Raw genomic sequence first — 19,125 nt, forward strand, 5'->3', positions numbered from 1 at the left:
CAACTCTCCTAAGGGGGCAGAGGGGCCTGGCCTCAGGCAGTGGTGCCAAGGAGCAGATGGGCACAGTCCTGCTTCGGCACTGCCCGGGCGCTCACTCAGGTCTCTGCAAACAGGGGCTGGGCCAGCTATGGTCCTTCCTGACGACGGACACCCTACGAACTACAACACGCGAGGGCGAGACTCCCACACGGGATCTTAGGGGGGGCGTGGTGAGGGCTACAAGCCTCACGTCCTTGTTATTGCAGGAGACGGGGTGTCCAGGGGCCTAAGGCAAGAGGAGACACTGCCGTTGGGAGGTGACTGGGTGAGCCCCAGTGGCCTGGGCAGTGTGGGGGCCTTCTCGGACATGGGGCCTTGGTGGGGGAGGGGTTTGCTACTTACCTGGCATGTCAAGAGTCCCAATACCCACTTGGGGGAAGGGACCTCAAGAGGGGTCTCCATGGGGGTGGGGGCCAGGCCCTGGGGCAACCACTTGCTGTTTGTAAACTGGACCCGGGCAGGGCAGGGGACCTATAGCCCTTATGCACATGGGAATGAGGGATCAGAGGAGACCAGGGGCTCTAGGTAAGTGGGCGGTCAGCCTGACCATCAAGGAGCCCTCTCCAAGTCCTGGAACCCCAGCAGGTGTGGTGAGCAGGGGTGGGCATGGCAGGCAGAGGGGCAGCCTCCCCCTGTGGTGGTTATTGCAGGGTCCCAGGCCTCCCACAGGGCAAGGTGGTGAGGGAATGCAGGGGGCAGGGGTCCTCTCAAGTTGAGGGCTGAACCAACCTGCAGATGCCTCCTGCCGGTTCCCTGAGGGCTGGTGGTGAGGCCTGGGCCCCTCTGCAGCTGCCTGGGGAGAGTTTGGGAGGGGGGTGGTGGCTGAGGGAGTCTGGATGCAGCCTCTGACACATATAGCTCCAGAGAGATAGCTCTGACCCTTGCACCCACAGTCCCCCCCAACACCCACTCCCTTACGTACACAGCTGCCGCAGGAGCCAGGGAAATAGACCCTAATGCAAAACCAAGAGATACATTTCACTCAGTTCTCTGGGCCTGACGGAAGCCCGGGGTGCTATTTGTGGGCTGGGCCAGAGGAGAGAGGTGCCCCAGGGAGTGGGTGCTGCCCCCCCCCCCACGTTTCAGCACCCAAGGCCTTAGGGCATGAGGGCCACACTGGAGCCCTTCAGTCCTGTGGGACAGTCTCTAGGGAGGAAGGGAGGACTGCCGCGGCACACACCATTTAGAAGGCCTTCCTGAAGGGCTCTGCTCCCAGAATGGGGTGTGGGTCACAGGATTTCTGGGGTCTGTGCTGGAACCTGCCAGCTCATACTCTCACTCACACACACACACACACACACACACACACACACACACACGCACACGCACACGCACACGCACACACGCTCGCTCGCTCATCCAGACATCTGCTACATTTTCAGAGGTCCAGCCCGCACCCCTGCTCTCAGCTCCCTTCCTCGCAGCCCTTCCTCAGTGCCCACACCCAGCACGCACCACCTTGCCCAGGCTGGGTACCCAGGCCAGGAGGGCAGGTGCTTGCGTAATCTATCAAGGGGGATGCAACTAGTCAGGGAGGCAAAGGTCGGGGAGATGGGGTGTGTGTGTGTGTGTGCAAGGGGCTCTGGCAGCTAGCTCCCTTGCTCCTGGTTCGAGGCCTCTGCATCCTCAAGTCGCTGGGGCTCCCTGGACCCAGCCCTTATCCTCCAGGAGGGGGCAGGAGGTCTTTGGGTGGGGGGGACCCTCTGCGGCTGGGCGTCCTGGCCCAATCTACCTCTACCCGCCCGCGCGGGGGGCGCGGCTTTGGGGTGGGGTGGGGACCACCGCCCCACCTGGGGCAGCCCCGTGCTCGACTGGGGGCACCCCCAGGCTCACACGCAGATCTCAATGGCCGTGGCCAGCACCACCTGCCCTTTGCTCTTGTCGGGGCGTCCGTCCGTCCTGCTGGGGGCCCCCGGGGGCGCCAGGCCGGCCTCGGGCACGGACACCGGCACGGGCCCGGGCCCGACGGCAGGGGGGGCCGGCCGGGGGCTGCCGCCGCTCTCGGTGAGCACCGTCCGCTTGAGCGGCCCGGGGGGCAGGCGGTCGCCGGGGGGCTTGCGCGCGCGGTGCGAGGGCCGGCGGCGCAGCTCGGACGTGAGCTCGTGGCGCAGGAAGCGGAACACCTCCTTGGCCGGCCCGCGCCGCTCGGGCTCGAGCGCCAGCAGCCGCTGGAACATGCGCAGGGCCGGCTCGGTGAAGCGGCGCCACTGCGACGGCAGCCCCGGCAGGCGGCCCCGCTGCCAGCGCACGAACTCCTCGAAGAAGGCGTCGGCGCCCGACGCCGCCTCCCACGGGAAGTTGCCGGTGAGCACGCAGAAGATGAGCACGCCGAAGGCCCACACGTCCACGCCCGTGTCCACCGCGAAGCCGTCGGCGCGGCCCGCCTGGCACACCTCGGGCGCCGTGTAGGGGATGGTGCCGCTCACGCGCTTCACGCGGCAGCCCACGCGGCGCGTCATGCCGAAGTCGGCCAGCTTCACGCGCCGGCACTCGCGGTCGAACAGCAGCACGTTCTCGGGCTTGATGTCGCGGTGCACCAGCTGCCGCCCGTGCATGAAGTCCAGCGCCAGGCCCAGCTGCTGCACGCAGCGCTTCACCGTGTCCTCGGGCAGCCCCACCTGGGGAGGGAGGGAGAGAGGCGGCCGAGGTCGGGGGCGCCCCACACCCAGGCCCAGCGAGCTCCCGGCTCCCAGGCGCGGCCTCCGGGCTCCCCACTGAGTCCCCGCACCCAGTTCCAGACCCATCTGACCCGCAGTGCCGAGGGGCGCCCGGGCTAGCTGCTGCCGGCCCAAGTGGCCACTATGGTGCCCGTGTCTCGGGTCGAGGCTCTGAGAGGCTGTTTTATTTTTTTGGTGGTGGGGAGTGACACCCGGCAACACTCAGGAGCTACTCCTGGCCATACGCTCAGAAATCGCCCCTGGCAGGCTTGAGGGACCCTATGGGATGCCGGGATTCGAACCACCATGCTATCTCTCCGGCCCACCTTACATCTTGATTTTAAGCTCAAGATTACACCAAAACTCAACTATTTGGGGGAGGGGGTCACACCCAGCAGCGCTCAGGGGTCACTCCTGGCTCTACGCTCAGAAATCGCTCCTGGCAGGCTCGGGGGACCATATGGGATGCCGAGATTCGAACCACCGTCCTTCTGCATGCAAGGCAAACGCCCTATCTCCATGCCATCACTGAGAGGCTTTGACCATCTAGTACCAGTCAAACCTGGCTCTGGTGATCACAGGCCAGGAGCCCTGGTTCCCGCTGGGATGCACCCCCCCTTTTCTGGGTAGTGGGCTGCAAACAAAGTCACTCAGGGGTCGGACACCCCCAGGCTGTCTGCTCTGTCCCGTCCCCTGTCTGCCAGCAACCTCAAGTACCTGAGGAGGGATGATGTCGAACAGGTCCCCCGCGGGTGCGTATTCCTGGGCGAACACGTAGCAGTCCTCGGTCTCAAAGACCACGTCGAACACCTTGATGATGAAGGGGCTGGAGGAGAGGCTGTTGGTGATGCTCACCTCGCGCAGGAAGTTCTTGAGCTTCGTTTTGCTCTTATTCACGAACTTCAGCGCCATCTTCATGCCTGCAAGGGGGTGAGGGTAGCACTGGAGATACGTGCCCCACTCCCCTGCACCAGAGGGGCAGACAGGGTCTCTTGGCCCTGCTGTTAATACCATTTTTTGGGGATCGGTAGGTGAGACACAGGGCTTATAAGGGAGGCCTAGAGTTCCAGTGACAGGATTTGGCAAAGCAGAGCCCTTCCCCACCGTCTCTCATTCTCCCTCTGACTCATTCATTTCCTCCCTCGCTTAAGTTATGGGCCTGCTGGACCCAGAGTCGCATCCTCCCCACAGCAGGAACTTCCGCTCATTCCCTGCAGGGCTTCCAGAATTGTCGGTAGGTGGCGCTGCTTGACAAATGCTTGTTGGCAGGGAGCTGGGTGAGTGTGCTCAGCTTGCCCGAGGAGGCTCCGCTTTGATCCATGGCACAGCACAATCCTGAGAGCACCACCAGGATCTGTCCCAGCAGAGGCTGGGAAGAGCACCATGGATAGGTGTCCCCAAAGCACTTGTTAATGACAAACTCAGGAGGAACTAAACACACATGGAAACGAGAGCACACGTGCACAACGCCAGCCCTATTTGTCTGGGCGGCACTGCTGTGTAACATGAGTTCCCCAGAACACGCACCCCTCACAGGCCACCCCATTTTACACAGGGGGATATCTAGGCCCGAGAGGTTAAGTGTTTCACCAGAGGCCACACAGCAGGCAAGTAGCAAAGCTCAGGAGAGCTGGTGTGAGCTTGGACAGGTCTCCCCATGATTAGCTTCCACGGGGAGTTAACAAGCTTTGTGGTGAAGTAAGAAGGTTCTGGAAGTGGGTACCCCTCTGTGACCCTCCCTATAGCTGCCTGGCTTTGATTGAGGGGTTTTCTCACCCATCTGTCAATGGTGTCCAGGGTGAAACAAGGTCCCCTCTCCACTCTGGTGAACCTGGAGCCCAGATCCACATGACCCAACCAGACCCCTCCTGAACTCCAACTGTCCCCAATGCTGTCCCCGAAGTGTCAGTGACCCAGAAATCATGTGCCCCACACTGTGGCTCTCAGGATGAGTCCTCCATTGATGTGTCCGAGCTGTGCCCTCCTGCCCATCCCCTAGTGGGTTCCAGTCCCCACATGTGTCCTGCCACATCACTCACCTGTCCCCTTGTAGGCCACCAGCTCAACCTTCCCGTAGGTGCCTTTGCCCAGCTCCCGCACAAGCTCATAATGCTTGGTGACATCGCTGGCGGCCAGTGTGCGTAGGGTGAGCGCCTGCATGTCCTCGGTGAGGACTGGCACCCCTGCACCCAGTCCAGGGGGGGCCCCTGGCCCACAGCACGGCAGAGAACGGGGCAGCTCTGGCTCCGGGCAGCCCACGCTCATCTTCTCCCTGTGGAGGGATTGACATGGGGTGTGGCATCAGTCAGATTCCCCCAGCCCTGCTCCTTCTTTCCGTTCACCAAGGTGCCTGGAAACAGTCCAAGATGGCCATGGGGGGGGGAGGCGGCACCCCCTTTCTCCAGAGCACAGGGCCAGGCCCAGTGCTCCCCACTGTCTTCAGGCATATCCTGCATCCCAGCCTGTCTCTGGGTGCTTCATTTTATTGTTGTTGTTATTGTTGTGTGCCAGGGACCTTCTCTTTTTAAAAATATTTTAAGCTTTATAATTATCTTTATTTAAACACCGTGATTACAAACATGATTGCAGTTGTATGTTTAAGCTTTATTGATTGATTGGTTTTTGGGCCACACCCAGCAGTGCTTAGGGGTCACTCTTAGCTCTGCACTCAGAAATCACCCCTGGCAGGCTAGGGGACCATATGGAATGCCAGGGATCGAACCGGGTCCCTCCCGGGTTGGCTGCATGTAAGGCAAATGCCCTTCCACTGTGCTATCTCTATGGCCCCTGGGTGTTTCATTTTGTATCTGATAATGTCTATCACACCGACATGCCATGCACTGAGCCCAGGATGGCTGGGAATAACAGCCTGAATGAAGGAGTGGAGTTGGGAGCACCCAACCTGAGCTCAGATGGAGCCGCTGACAGACCCCAGAGGGAGAGGCCAAGTCTCATGTCTATCATGCGGCACTGAAGGAAGGAGTTGAGTCCTTCCAGGGGCAGCAAAGAAGATAAGAGGAGGGGGCAGCCAGTCACAGCCCAACCAGGGCCACCCCAGATGCCAACAGTCCCCCTTAGGTCCCCACAGCTGCAGCACCACTGTCTCCTCTGCCCTCAGCACATCCTGTCCAAAAGGGTTCACAAGTGGACGGATGGGTGTCCTGATGCACCTACTGCTCAGGGGTGCGAAGCCTGTGTGCCACGGCCATGGGGGTCCATGTGGAGGGCAGAACTCAGGGAAGGTGTGTGTGTGTGTGTGTGTGTGTGTGTGTTCGCGTGCAAGTGCGCTTGAGTGTGTGAGTGCCTTGAGGAAGATTCCAAAGGTGTGTGTGTGTGTGTTCGCGTGCAAGTGCGCTTGAGTGTGTGAGTGCCTTGAGGAAGATTCCAAAGGTGTGTGTGTTCGCGTGCAAGTGCGATTGAGTGTGTGAGTGCCTTGAGGAAGATTCCAAAACTTGCTCTCGGCACCATGCCCGCCTGCCTCCAATCCTGTCGCTTGCGGGCAGCCATGAGCAGTGGCCCTCTGGCTGTGGGACCCTCGGAGCCTTCAATGGGGGAGCCTTTTAGGGAGGTAGAGAGCAGCTCTTCTCCAGGCTGCTGGCACGACCCAGCCTCCCACGAGGCACTGCACCGAGGAGGGGCTTCCTGGCCTCCCACCCGCCCCAGCCTGAGCTCCATCTGCGCATCCTCACGCCTCGCTTCCTGGGGCTCTGGCACTCCCACCCAGCCACCTTCCCTTCATTCATAAGCGAGCCCAGCTAGAGGCTCCCCAACGCGTCTCCCAGATGCTGTCTGTGTCTCCCCTTGCTACGGCAACCAGCCTGAGCCCAGATGGAGCGCTGACAGCCCCCAGAGGGAGGGGCCAAGTCTCATGTCTGTCAACTATGACCTGGCCCTAGACCTGGTCCAGGCAGGCTGGGTTGGGCTGGCACTTCTGGGACATCTCCCGTGGGGTGGGGAGGGGCGAGGGCCCTCCATGGAGAGTGAGGCCACCTCCTGAAGCACAGGACCAGCCCCCCATCTACTGAGGTGACCCCTGGGCCTCCTGTGAGCGGAGAACTTCCTATCTGTGGCTGTCCTGGCAGGCCCTGATGACTGCCGCCCCTGTGCTTGGGCCATCCCATCACTATGAGCAGGTACTGGGTTGGCTAAGGGGCCCTCTTACCCCCTCACATCGTTACTGTCCCAGCTGCCCCTTGCGCTCTCCTCCCCTCCCCTCCTTTCTTGCGGTCCCTGTTAATAGGTTGAACACAGCTTCCGCAGTGTCCCCATCTGACCCTGTTAAACAGGCAGAGTCCCCTCCATCCACCCCCCCCCCCAACCCTGGCAGGATTTAGCTTGAACCCAGCCCTCCCTCATCCCTTCTCTTGCTTCCTAGGGTCCAGCGCTGGGGTCCCCATTGCCACCCTTTCTCCTGTCCAGCCTCCCCCAACGCATCCCCTGACCCAGTTATAGAGCAGAAGACGCAGCAGGAGCCATGGAGATAGGCGGGCCTTGGGGCTCCGCAACCCTCGCCTTGGCCCGCATCCTGGTGTGTGCCACTTTTCAGCTGGGTGACCTTGAGCAAGTCGCAGCCCTCTTCAGCGTGAGCTTCTACTGCAGGACAGGACCATGGAGAGAGGGCAAGGCTGGAGCTGTTCTAGGAGAGCCTTAGCCATGCCTGAGAGAGCGAGGGGGTGACACAGGCCGCAGAGGGACCCACAGGTGACACCTGGGACAGGGATTGGAAGCTCCTGGGTGCTGGAGTAATAGGACAGTGGGGGAGGGCCCATCTCTTGCAATGTGGTAGACTCAGGTTCAATCCCCGGCACCACATAAGCTTTCCTGAGCATCGCCAAGAGTGATCCCTCAGCACAGAGCCAGCAGTAAGCCCTGAGCATTGTGGGATGTACCCCAAAATGAACAAAAAAAGAAAGTGGAAGCTCCTTTTCTCAGGGTCTTCTTCATGGCACTCAGGTATGGCAGTGTCAGGAGCAAACCTGAGGCCTTACACATGCAGGATGTGTTCCAGCTCTGGGCTGAGTTGGGGGTCCTTATCTGTGCATTCTTTTTTTTTGGGATTTTGGGCCACACCCGGCAGTGCTCAGGGGTTACTCCTGGCTGTCTACTCAGAAATAGCTCTTGGCAGGCACGGGGGACCTTATGGGACACCGGGATTCGAACCAACCACCTTTGGTCCTGGATCGGCTGCTTGCAAGGCAAACGCCGCTGTGCTATTTCTCCGGGCCCTATCTGTGTATTCTTATCACTCAGAATGGCATCCAGATCCACAAGCTCTGAGGTTGGAAATGATCAGAAGCTGCAGCTAAGTGGATGCCTTCCAGCAGCCCTGCAAGAGCCAGAAGGGGTAGGCCCTGGCACCCCTTTTCCAAATGGGACATGAGTGGAATGAAAAGAATTCTGTTTCCCCGGGTGCCATCATAGTCCCTGTCCTCCTCTGTCCCAGGAAGAGTAACCACTACATAGCCCTCACTTGCCAGCAGCAGGGGTGGGGTCACTGTGTGTGTGTGTGTGACATGACACTCAATGGGACATGCAGGACTACATGTGCCCTACATTGAAAATTGGCCCTCAGTTTCTGTCTGTGACCCAGACAGGTGTCACTGAGTCCCCAGGGTGGTGGCTGTGGTTTATCCATGTGTGCAGGTCAGAACTGTGGGTGGGGACTCCCCAACAAGGGAGCATAGAGATTAAATAACCCCATCTCCTGCTGGTAGTGGCTCAGGTTGGCTTTGGCTCCTTTAAAAATCCCACTCACTATGTCACAAGCACTCAGACCAAACTCTCCATGTCCACAAGCACCCAGACTCCATCACTGCATTCACAAAGCACTCCAGAGCAGGGGTGAGAAGCCAGAGGATAGTAAAAGGGTAAGGTTTGCTCCCTGGCACTACAAAGGGTCCCTTACGCACTGGGTCACTCCAGAGCAGTCAAGAAGCAGACCGGGGGCTAGAGCAATAGCAGGGGGCTTTCCTGTTCTCTGATGGGAGCGGCTGATGGGAGTCCAAGGCTGAGGCCGACTGCGTCCTGTTGCCAGCACCGATTGCTGGAGGATCACGCTCCACCCAGGCATGGGGCCTCTCTCCTCCAGGGTATGACGCATGGGGAAGGCTTGTCCCAAGGAATGCCAAAAGGATGGTGACAGATGGTGTCTTGCAAGTCTCTGCCTTTGCTTTGTGCTGGTTTAATGCAGATGACCTGAGGCCCTCAATAATGGGCAAACTGCTCATCTTGCATTGTATGTAGGCCAGAAGTGAACCTGTAATGTGGAAGGCTGTTGGGCTAAAGAGCTTGTGTCCAGCAGGCGAAGAAGGCAGAGTGGCCAGAGAAAATCAACCCAGTGAGAGCACAGGAGAAAGGTGACCGTGTGGCCACAGAAGAGAGAGGAGGCTGGCCTGAGAGAAGGGATACTGGCAAACAGAAGGGTCTGGGAGGGGGCCACTACTGCTATAGCTCCACATTTTAGAAGGAAAGACTGAGGCACAGACTGCAAAGTGGCGTGCCCAAGAGCAAATGAACAGTCTAGGCACAAGCCGACTAACGAAGAGAGTGCAGCTGGAAGTGGACTGACTGGGAAGTAAGCATATGGGGTTCTGGGGGCTCCATGGGAAAATGGTGGCCTTGCTCACCTGACAACTCTGGTCCCCTCCACCCCAAGTACACGCCTACCCTTGAGCCTTCCAAAAGCCTGGCTGGGGGTGCCACTGAGCAGGTTCTTGGGTAGTCACAGTTGTAACTACAGGTGCTGGGGGATTGGGAGGGGGCCTGGTACCTGCTTCTCTGTAAAATGAGAAGCTGGAGCATCTTCCTCTCAGCCTGGGAATGGAGTCCAAGCCCTGTACCCCACATTCTGCCCTCACTGCCTCCAAACACCTATACTCAAAGGCAGAGAGACCATCTGAGCAGGCTCAAGCCCTTCTGGCAGATTCTAGGTGTGTTCTACCTGCCAGATATGACTTCCTGGCTGGGAGAAGGCCAAGGAGGCACCTCTACCATGTTAAAGGGTGGGTCACCAGCTGGTCACTGTGACAGCTTCAGGGGACCTGTGGAACCACTTAGGATGTCCCTGCTCCCAGAAGGGGAGACTGGCAGAGAAGGCAGCAGTTCGGGATTGAGCAGAGTAGGGTGCTGGGGGCATTTGGGCTCATTCGAAGTCAAGTGTGCTGAGTGTCTATGCACTGGTGGACCTTTTGGACTTAAGTCATTTTGAGTTGAGTTAATGTTTCCTGATGGAAGCAGGTAGGACAGCGGTGAGAGTGATGTATTATGACAGCCCACAGGCCTGGAAGGCAGATAGAGTGAGAACCCGGAGACCAGGTGGACAGGAAGAACCTGGCCAGATTTCTACAGAGGGTCCTGGAGTGGAAAGCAGGGTGGCTTCTGAGGGGGAATACCTGAAGAGGCCTTAATGAGATCAGCGACCAGTAAACAATCCATGAAAGGAAGTCCCGTCCTTAATCATCTGCTATTCCTAGCTTCTGGAGTGTGACAAATTCTGGGTGAATAATTCCTTACGTGCTTGGGAAGTTGTACCTTTTTATATCTTGATTTCTTCATTTTGGGGGGGGTACCCAGTGATGCTTAGGTGGTACTTCTAGCTTTGCTCTTAGGAATCACTCCTGGTGGTGCTCAGGAGACTCTATGGGAGGCTGGGGATCAAACCCAGATCAACCATGGGTAAGGCAAATACTTTACCTGCTGTGCTATCTCTCTGGCCCTCTATTTTGTTTTGGGGCCACCATACCCAGTGGTACTCAGTGGTTACTCTTGGCTCTGTGCTTAGAAATTCTTCCTGGCAGGTTTGGGAGACCATATGGGATGGCAGCTATCAAAACTCAGATGCCATGTACAAGGCAAACACCCTACCCACTGTGCTATCACTCTGGCTCCTATCTTGGTTTTCTTGACTGTGACCCTGCAGGCTAGGTTCTGGGGGACCTATTGGAGGTATCACAGCCCCATTTCACCGATGCCGACACTGGTGGCAAGGAGAGAGCAGGGAAATACTAAGAAATAGGGTGAATTAGTTGCGGGATGGGCCAGTCTGGGGTGACTGAGGCAGGTGCTGGCTCTCTTCAACAGCTCCACAGCGAGGGGATCCTTGGGGGTGGGCGGGAGGAGCTGTGAGAGGGAAGTTGAGGAGAGGAAGGATTGACATTCAGGATACCTAGGGGATATACCAAGTGTCCCACACCACCTACCTTAGCTACTCATGACTGTAGCCATTGGCTCAAGACTGGAAGTGGCAGGATTTATATCTGGGCATGGTCATTCCAGTGTCCAAAAGTTAAGCCACAAAAGCCTTAAAATAGCGCTAGAAAATTGTTTTCTTGGCTGGTCCTTCTGAGTGCGCTTATAGCAGCCCCACTCCTTTGTAGGGTACAGTCTAGACTCTGGTCCTGCTGGTCAGTTAGTAGTTCTGGGGCCTCCTGCCTTCAGCACCAGGGGGTGGACAGCACCCGGCCTGGGCCACACTGAGTGCCTGAGGCCAGCAGAAGGAGGGGAGAGAATCCAAGTCCCCATTTCTTTTGTACTTTGTTTTTGTTTTGGAGGGCTACACCTGGTGATGCTCAGGCATTACTCTGTACTCAGGAATCATTTGTGGAGGGCTTGGAGGACCTTATGGGATGTTGGGGATTGAATTCAGGTTGGTCGTGTGCAAGGCAAGCCCCCTAACTGCTGTACTATCGCTCCAACCCCAACAACTCCTCATTTCTAAAGCTGGAAAGCTGCAATAGATTAACAGTACCCCCAACTCATGGGCTACTCTGCAAGACCCCACAAACATTGACAAAGCAGATGGTGTTGAGGTCCTGATAGGCAATATGTTCTCCTTCCCCAACTGCGCTCTTGTGTAGAATAGGCACAGTATGAGAATTGGAAGAACAAAACAGGACAGCTGGAACGAGGTACTGTGATGAAGGTCTGTAAGTACTAGATGCCTCCAAACACCTCAGCACCCCATTTTCCTCCACTCACTGGTTAGGGGTAGGAGACCCTGGGAAAGGTCTGGGTCATATCTGGCTTTGCTGCCTAGTCAGCCAGACATCCTTTGTTTGTCCACACCAGCCTGTTGCAGATGCCTGTGTCTGGGACCTGCTGAGTGCCCCATGCCCCTCAGAGATGACATTCTAAGATGAGAACAGCAGCCACCAGCCCCCTGTGCCTTCTTGGGCCTCAGTTGCACTGGCCCATGGGACCTGGGGAAATGGCTGGCATGCTTTGCTGGTGTCTGCGATTCTGGAGAAGGCACCGGCCTCCCACCGCTGAACCACCATCTCTCTGCTACAGAACTTCCTGTCAGTCTATTCCTGGCACAACCCAAGTGGATGGCGTTCTCCCTCGCGTGGGCCCCCTCTTGCTCCTAACTCACCCCCTGACGTCTCCTCTCCCCACCTCTGCTCCAGAATCTAGGGGCTTCCTGCTACTCCCACCGGGGCTGTGTCCTTTGTCCCAGAACTCCTGCACACATGCTCTTTCCTCTGGGCTTCTCAGGCCACACCATTACACTCTCCTTCCTTCACCCTACTCTCTTCCCCTGGAGAGTGCATCTGTCCTTTCCGGATATTATGTAATTCAGGAGGGACTGCTCAGCGGGCACAGAGCGGTGAGTGCATGAATGAGCCCCTGGGAAGCTGTGCTAGGTAACAGCCAGAGGAAACTTGGGGTCCCCTCCACCTAGGTCAGCATCCAAGGGTGGAGGGGAAGAGAGGCCCAGCCAGGGCCCTGAATTCCTATGATCAGGCTATGCTCAGGAAGTGGGGACCTGGGGAACCCTGTCCCATCCCCCTTGATGGGAATCTTTACTCCTGGTCCCAGGTACCCCATATGTCTTACCCCTCTTCCCTGCAGGCTTTTTTCACTCTGGGGCACTTACTGCCTATTGTGATTAGGGCTCCTCAAGCCTAGCCCTTGTCCCTAAAACTCCTGCCACAGCTGCTGACCTAGGATCCCTGACCATCTTCTAGACACCCCCTGAGCCATCCAGACCATCCAGGCTCTCACATCACGTAGTCTGGAGGCTCAGAACCACCCCCAGAAACAAGCTCCCACACCCCTCATCACCACCACACCCAGAATCAGGGTTCAGGGCTCGCTGAAAAGTCTCCAAAAACAGTCCTCCTCTCTCCTGTGATGTAAACACTTTCTTCTTGGGTTCCTGAGGGGAAGAGGGTGCCCTCATAGTGGCACAGTGCCCGCTTAACCCCTTAGGTGGAATGCCCTGCCCAGCCTCAGTCTGCCCATCTGTGGGCTGAGCCAAGAAGCCATGTGCCAGCTCTACCGTGTGGCTCCATCCACCTGTACCCAGGTTTCTGTACCCAAGTGGGGCCTCACCCCTGGGGCCACAGGATGCCAAAGATTTCTGCCCTGCTCCCCACTTCCCAGGGCAAAGTCCTGAGAGGATGAGCCCTCACCCAAGCTGCATAAACTGTGAAACACCTCCTGCCCTGCTGCTACCCAACCTGCAACACCTGTGGCATCTGGGCCTCTAGCCTGGGTCTACCTCTGTCTTCCCACCCAGCTGGTGCCCCTGCTCCTCCTCAGGCCTGTCCTCAGTGGTATTAATAGCCCATGACACGTCTGCAGCTGTGCCAGAGCTGGCACTGGTTCTCTGGCCCCTCCCAGAGAAGCTGTGCCCTGCCCAGCCTAAGGACAGACCCGGGGGGAGGGGGCTATGGGACCTAAGGGCTGTGTATCTTGGTGAGCTGGGGTGACAGCAGAGGGCAAGGGTGGGACAGAAGGCAGGGTTGTGACAGAGAGGAGGGGTGAGGCAGAGAGCAGAATGACAGCAGGTGATAGCAGAGGGCAGGGGTGGGACAGAAGGCAGGGTTGAGACAATGAGCAGGGGTGAGGCAGAGAGCAGGAGTGAGACAGCAGGGAAGAGGCAGAGTCAGGGATGACAGCAAGGGCAGAGTGACAGCAGATGACAGCAGAAGGCAGGGGTGGGAGAGAGAGAGAGCAGAGAGCAGACTAGAGAACAGACTAGAGAGCAGTGACAAGAACTGGGCTCACCTGCCTTTGGCAGGGCATGGCATCGAAGATGGAGACACGCAGGCTCAGGAAGGGTGACCCTGTCCCTCCCTTGTTCCTAGAGGTCTGGGCTGGATTCTGGGGACCTCGCCTCTCCCCTGTCCACAGTGAGTTGGACACTGGTGCCTGACCAGTGAGCTGGACACTGCCTCACATGCCTCTAACCAGGACCTGTGACCCTGAAACATAGGGTTAGGGAGCTTTGCAGAGACCCTGAGCACTTAGGAATCCACAGCCCCGCCCTCATGTGCTTCCAGGCTAGGGCCAGGTCAGGAAAACTGGGAGGTGAGGGAATCTGGGCAGGGTGGGGAGACAGGAACCCTTAAACGTGGCCTGGGGAACAGTAGGCAGGACTGATTGGGCTGGAAGTGATTCTGGGGGAACAGGGTGGGGGTTGTGCAGGCATATTGGGTGAATGTGGCTGAGACAAAGGGGTGCCACGTGCTGGGCCCTGAAGCATCCTGTGAAACCATGAAGGAAGGGCTGGCTGGAGCCGCTGGGGGAGGAGGGAAGATTCCTAGGGCTCAGTGAGAGGCTCCTGGACAGAGTGTGGGGCAGGAAGGCTGAGCTGGATTGAGGGAATCGACCCTGAACCCCAGCACTTGCAAGCTGCCCTCTACTCAGGGCCCTGCTGACTCTGCAGCCCTTCCCCCCTCAGCTCTTCTCTTTCAGTCCCAGTGGGGTCTAGATGCCTTGGAGGTGTCCAGGGTCAGGCCGGCAGTGCTCACAGAACCTTCCCTCAGGCAGCAGATGCAATTGGGGGGGGGTGTCTTGCTGTAGGGCCCTGTCCTGCTGTGAGGATCAGTAAAGGGAGGAGGAGACCCAGCTCCACATATAGAAGCCAGTGGAACCTTCTCTGCTAAAGCCCGTCTGTGTCCTCAACTGCACCCCTCAAACACTCTGTCCCCCAGGGACTGCTCAAAGTGGCTTCTCTGGGGCTCCTCATGGCCCCACAAAGCCTAGGAAAGGGCAGCAAGGGAGGAACCACCTGGTGGTCTTGGACTAGATCTGTTGGGGTTCCCATCCCCCATAGGGCCTAGACAAGAAAACAGGTGCAGAGCCTGACCTTTGGCTGCCCCAGAAGTCCAGGGGTCCAAGGCAGGCTGAGTTAAGCCTGCATTCCTGCCCAGAAAAGTTTTTTTTTTTTTTTTTTTTTTTTTAGCTGGTTTCTCTGGACCAAACCATCCAACTCTGAAGAACTCAGAGAGTGGGGTTTGGGAAGACCCTGAGTCCACGCTAAAGGACCCCCAAGAACTCGGAAGCACACAGAATGGCTCTGCACTGGCTGGAACTGCCACCCACACCCGGCACAGACCAGATCACAGGGATACCCATGGTCAGAGTCACCCATGATCAGGAGGCAACCCCACAGACACAGGGACATCTGTGGTCATAGGGTCACCTATGGTCATAGGGTTACCCATACCCCACAGTCACAGGGACACCCTCTATCACAAGAGCACCCAGGGACACGCTTCCGGCCCTTAAGTTTTGTGCAGAGCTACCTCTCAACATCCACTCTCCTGGGGTCAGCAGTTCCCTGGCCAGGCCCCATTGGCCGAGAGCCAGCAGCTCTGGGACACTTTCCAGCCAGGTCTGTCCAGCTCCTCCCTGGTGTCACTCACTTAAACCACTGAGGCCTGAGGCAGGTGTGGTCCTAGTTTCTGTGCAGGTTACCTCTTCTCAGAGAGACATAGCACCTTGCCCAAGGTCACACAGCAGCTAAGCCCAGCAATGTCCAGGGCTTTGCTGAGTCTGCTGACCTCATGCTCCTACAAAACAACCTGGAAAGGCAGCACATTCCATTCCCAAGCCATGCCTGGTGCTGGGACACCGTGCTGTCACCCATGTTTCCTTACAGGGTCCAGATGGTCAATGTTCTTGAGAGAAGCCAGTTCCTAGGTTTACCTCCTGCTTGGCCAAAATGTCTAATGGACTAGCATTTGGACTAGTCAGGTCAAGGCACCAGAGTGATACTACGGTGGGAGGGCGCTTGCCTGTACGCAGCTGACTTGAGTTCAGTCCCAGCATCCCCAGCATTCCACAGGGTCCCCAGAGCAAAGCCAACAGTAATTCCTGAGAGCAGAGCCAGAAGTAACCCCTGAGCATTGCCAGGTCTGACCCCAACACACATACACAGCCTCAAAAGAACAATGAAACATCTCAGAGACAATTTTACCCACTTCCTCTGTGGACACACAAGTAAACCAAGGCCCAGAGAGCCAGGTCATACCCCCACCCAGTTGTGTAAGCAAGACCTGGACCTACATCTGTGGATTTTTGCTCCAAAGCAAATGGTCCCATTAGAAGGGACCCTTGGAGACAAGGGCCTAGCACAGGGCAGGCCAAGGGGTACAGGCCAAAGGACGGAGAGTTGCCCATGATAACCAACCCAGCAGCCTATGGGGACAGCACGTGGATGTTCTAATTTGGCCAAGGACAGGCGGGGAGCGCCAGATGCACAACCCACATGGAGGAAGGTCAGCTCAGATGCCTAGTGAGGGGCCTCAGCTCCCACAAAGGCGGGCAGGCCAGGAGGGGCCGGGGAAGCTGGAGATGAGCATCTGTCTAAAGGTCATTCTGTGGCTTTGGCCTGAAGTTACCACATCATGTGCTATTTCCAAAGGATGCAAGAATCAGTATTTGTATGTGAAACTGCAACAAAGGCAGCACCAGAACAACATGTGCTGGGAGGCTGGGTTGGGGCCAGGCGGAGCTGTGAGAGGCGCGGCCAAGCACGTGGAGGACACGCCACTGTTGTGCTGGGGTGGGGGGGGGCGCCAGCAGTGGAACCAGCAAGGCCAGCCAGGTGCAGGTCTGGGGGCAGGGTCAAGCAGAGGGGTGCCAGGTTTGGGGAGCAAGGATGAAGCCATGGAGGTCAAGACACTTGCTGTTGTTCCCTTGTGCTATGGACCTAGAAGAGGTGCAGGGAGCCTGGCAGGTTGGGGTGGGACAAGCGACAGGAGAGGGAGTGGGGGGGGGGGGAACATAGGTCCGCTGAGCCTGGACTCCAGGGGTGAGGCGGCCTTCTCCAGTTTCCTGCTACCTCCTGGCTTGTCACAGCCAGGCCACTGTCCCTCAGCCCTGTCTCTCTCCCTTTAGCTCCCTGAGCTGGGTGTCTCCCCATCCCACCCCAGCCTGAAATCCTTGGGAGAGTCAGGGGCCACCTAGAAGCTTCTCCACAGCTGGAAAGAGAGAGACCAGCACACCCTGCAGTGGCTACTGGGAGGTCCCCACTGCTGCCCAAGGTGACTGGCAGCAGGACTGAAGGGGGATGCTCCACTGCTTGGGCATCCCCATGGATGTGGGGACATGATACTGGGAAGACCCAGAAGAGAAACTGCTTGGTTCCAGGTCCCCCCACTGTGCAGCAGAAGCACAGCTGGGTGCCTCAGGAATGGGATGAAAACTGGTCAACTGGGCCCAATCAGGCCGACCTCAACTGGCCCACGGCAAGACTAGGTGGGCCTGGGAAGAGCCAGAGAGGGAGGAAGGGGCCAGGTTGGGCGAGGGGAGAGGGAGCCTAGAGCCCATTAAGGTCTTCGGATGAGGAAAGGCACCAAGTCTCCTGCTGGAACCGCTCAACATCACTGAGAATGGGGGTGGGGACACGCAGACACCCCAGAGCAGATGGCCCAGGCCATCCTCATTCAGAAAATCAATCTGAATTTCAGGGCACAGCCTCCCAAGTGCTGTCATCTTGCAAGGTGCTGGCAGGGGTGGGAGCTGCCTGGCAAGTTGGGGGATCAGGGGGAGAAGGCGGAGAATGCCCCCCTCCCAGGGTCAGGGTGTCTGGGTCAGTGTCTGTTAGGTATTGGAGACTCACTGGTCGGACCAGAGGCGTGGCCCTAGGTCAGGACATGGGATTCTCCAAGGTGTGTCCCTCACACAAGGGGACAAGGTGGCCTGACTTCAAGGGCTCCTTGGCCCCCCAAACTAGCGTCCCTCTGGGAAGGGCTTGACCCACCCTGGGGCTTGTTGGGGTGGAGACCCCCATTCAGCCTTGAAGCCAGAGCATCTGAGCATCCTCTCTCTCTCTCACACACACACACACCCCTTCTCCCCTCTTCAGACAAAGACATCCTCGTGCAGACTGCAGCCCCCACCAATGGGCACCCCCAAAACCCCGGGGGGTCCTGGAGGGAGAGCACATACACTTTAAGGACCGAGGCCGAATAGGTCCAGCTCAAAATTTGGGGGGACTGCTCCCCTCCGCCCCTTCTCAGTGATGGGGGTTCGCCTCCCCTCGTTGTGGGGGGAGGTCTGGGAGCCGAGCCCGAACCCCGGGGCGGGTGGGGGGGGGAGGCAGAGGAGGAGGGGGCGGCTCCTCCAGCGAGACACAAAGAGACGTCCTTCAGCCCGGGCTCCATGGCGACGCCGGCGGGGGCCGCGCACCCCAAATTCCCCACCTGCAGCCGGACGGACGCTCGATCGGACGGCTTACCTGGGCTGGGGCCGCGGGGACGACGCGGCGGGGGGTCTCGGCGCCGTGTCGGGGCCGTCTGCCCGGCCCGGGGGGGCTCAGGGCGCCGTTTCCACGAGCCGGGGTGCAAACCTTGCCGCGGGGGGCTCTGCCGGGGCGCCCCGATCGGAGGCCTGGTGAGGGTGCGGGTCCCTAGGCTCGGGTTCTCCGCCCGTCTGCACAAGCGGAGGGAGGGCTGGGTGGATGCCGGGGACCAAGGGGCGTTCGTGGGCTTGAGGTGTGCAGTTGCAAGGATCAGCAGCTTGGGCGGGGGTCCCCCCAATCCCTAGGGGGGTCCGCTGCGTGCTAGATCTCGGAAAATGGGGGGATCTCCTCGGCACCTCAAGACGGATGGGAAGTCGCTGCGCTGGAGCTGCAGGGGTCCCCCGATCTCCTGGGGGGCGTCTCAGGGTCCTGGATGCGTTGGGGGTCCCCGCGATGCCCCGTCCCGGAGGAAGCCCCTCAGCCGCTGGGGGGCTCCGTGGCCACCGCGGCCAGCAGCCGGGCGCTGCAGCTGCACCGCCGGAGCCCGGCCTGCTCCGGGTTCGGATTGCGGCTCCGGCTCGCGCTCCGCCTGCTGCTCGGGCCCCAGCCCCGGCCCCGGCGCCCGCCCGGGCTCGGCTCCATCGCGGCCTCGCGGCTCCGCCCTCCGGCCCGCGCGCACCTGCCCGCCGGCTCGAGGCTCCGCCCACGGCGCGCGCCCCCGCCGCCCGCCCCTTTGTCCGCCCCGCGCGCGCCCCCGCGGAGACGCACGCGCTCGCGCACGCGCCCTCGCGCCGCGCGCAGTGGTGCCGCCGAATCTCTCCACGCGCCCGCGGAGCCCGGCTCGCGGTCCCCCCCTCCCGCGGCCGGCCCGTCTTCCGGCCGTGCTGGGTCCTAGCGCCCACGAGTTTCCCCGTCCCTCCTCCATCCCCCGCTTCTATTAATTAGGTCAGTGCC

The 19,125-nt window shown here is 59.1% G+C and overlaps 1 protein-coding gene across 1 annotated transcript; it reads right to left on the minus strand.

Moving 5' to 3' along the window:
- Window positions 1–1,369: 1,369 nt before the first annotated feature.
- Window positions 1,370–18,337, minus strand: SBK1 (SH3 domain binding kinase 1). The gene is made up of 4 exons (XM_049787812.1): window positions 18,169–18,337; window positions 4,736–4,968; window positions 3,414–3,616; window positions 1,370–2,657 (listed from the first exon to the last, which is right to left on the minus strand). Exons 2-4 carry the CDS (start codon window positions 4,959–4,961, stop codon window positions 1,869–1,871), a joined length of 1,218 nt encoding a protein of 405 aa, XP_049643769.1. The 5' UTR covers window positions 4,962–4,968; window positions 18,169–18,337; the 3' UTR covers window positions 1,370–1,868.
- Window positions 18,338–19,125: the final 788 nt, after the last annotated feature.

This window comes from Suncus etruscus, chromosome 15 (assembly GCF_024139225.1).
Source record: "Suncus etruscus isolate mSunEtr1 chromosome 15, mSunEtr1.pri.cur, whole genome shotgun sequence".
Lineage (NCBI taxonomy): Eukaryota > Metazoa > Chordata > Mammalia > Eulipotyphla > Soricidae > Suncus > Suncus etruscus.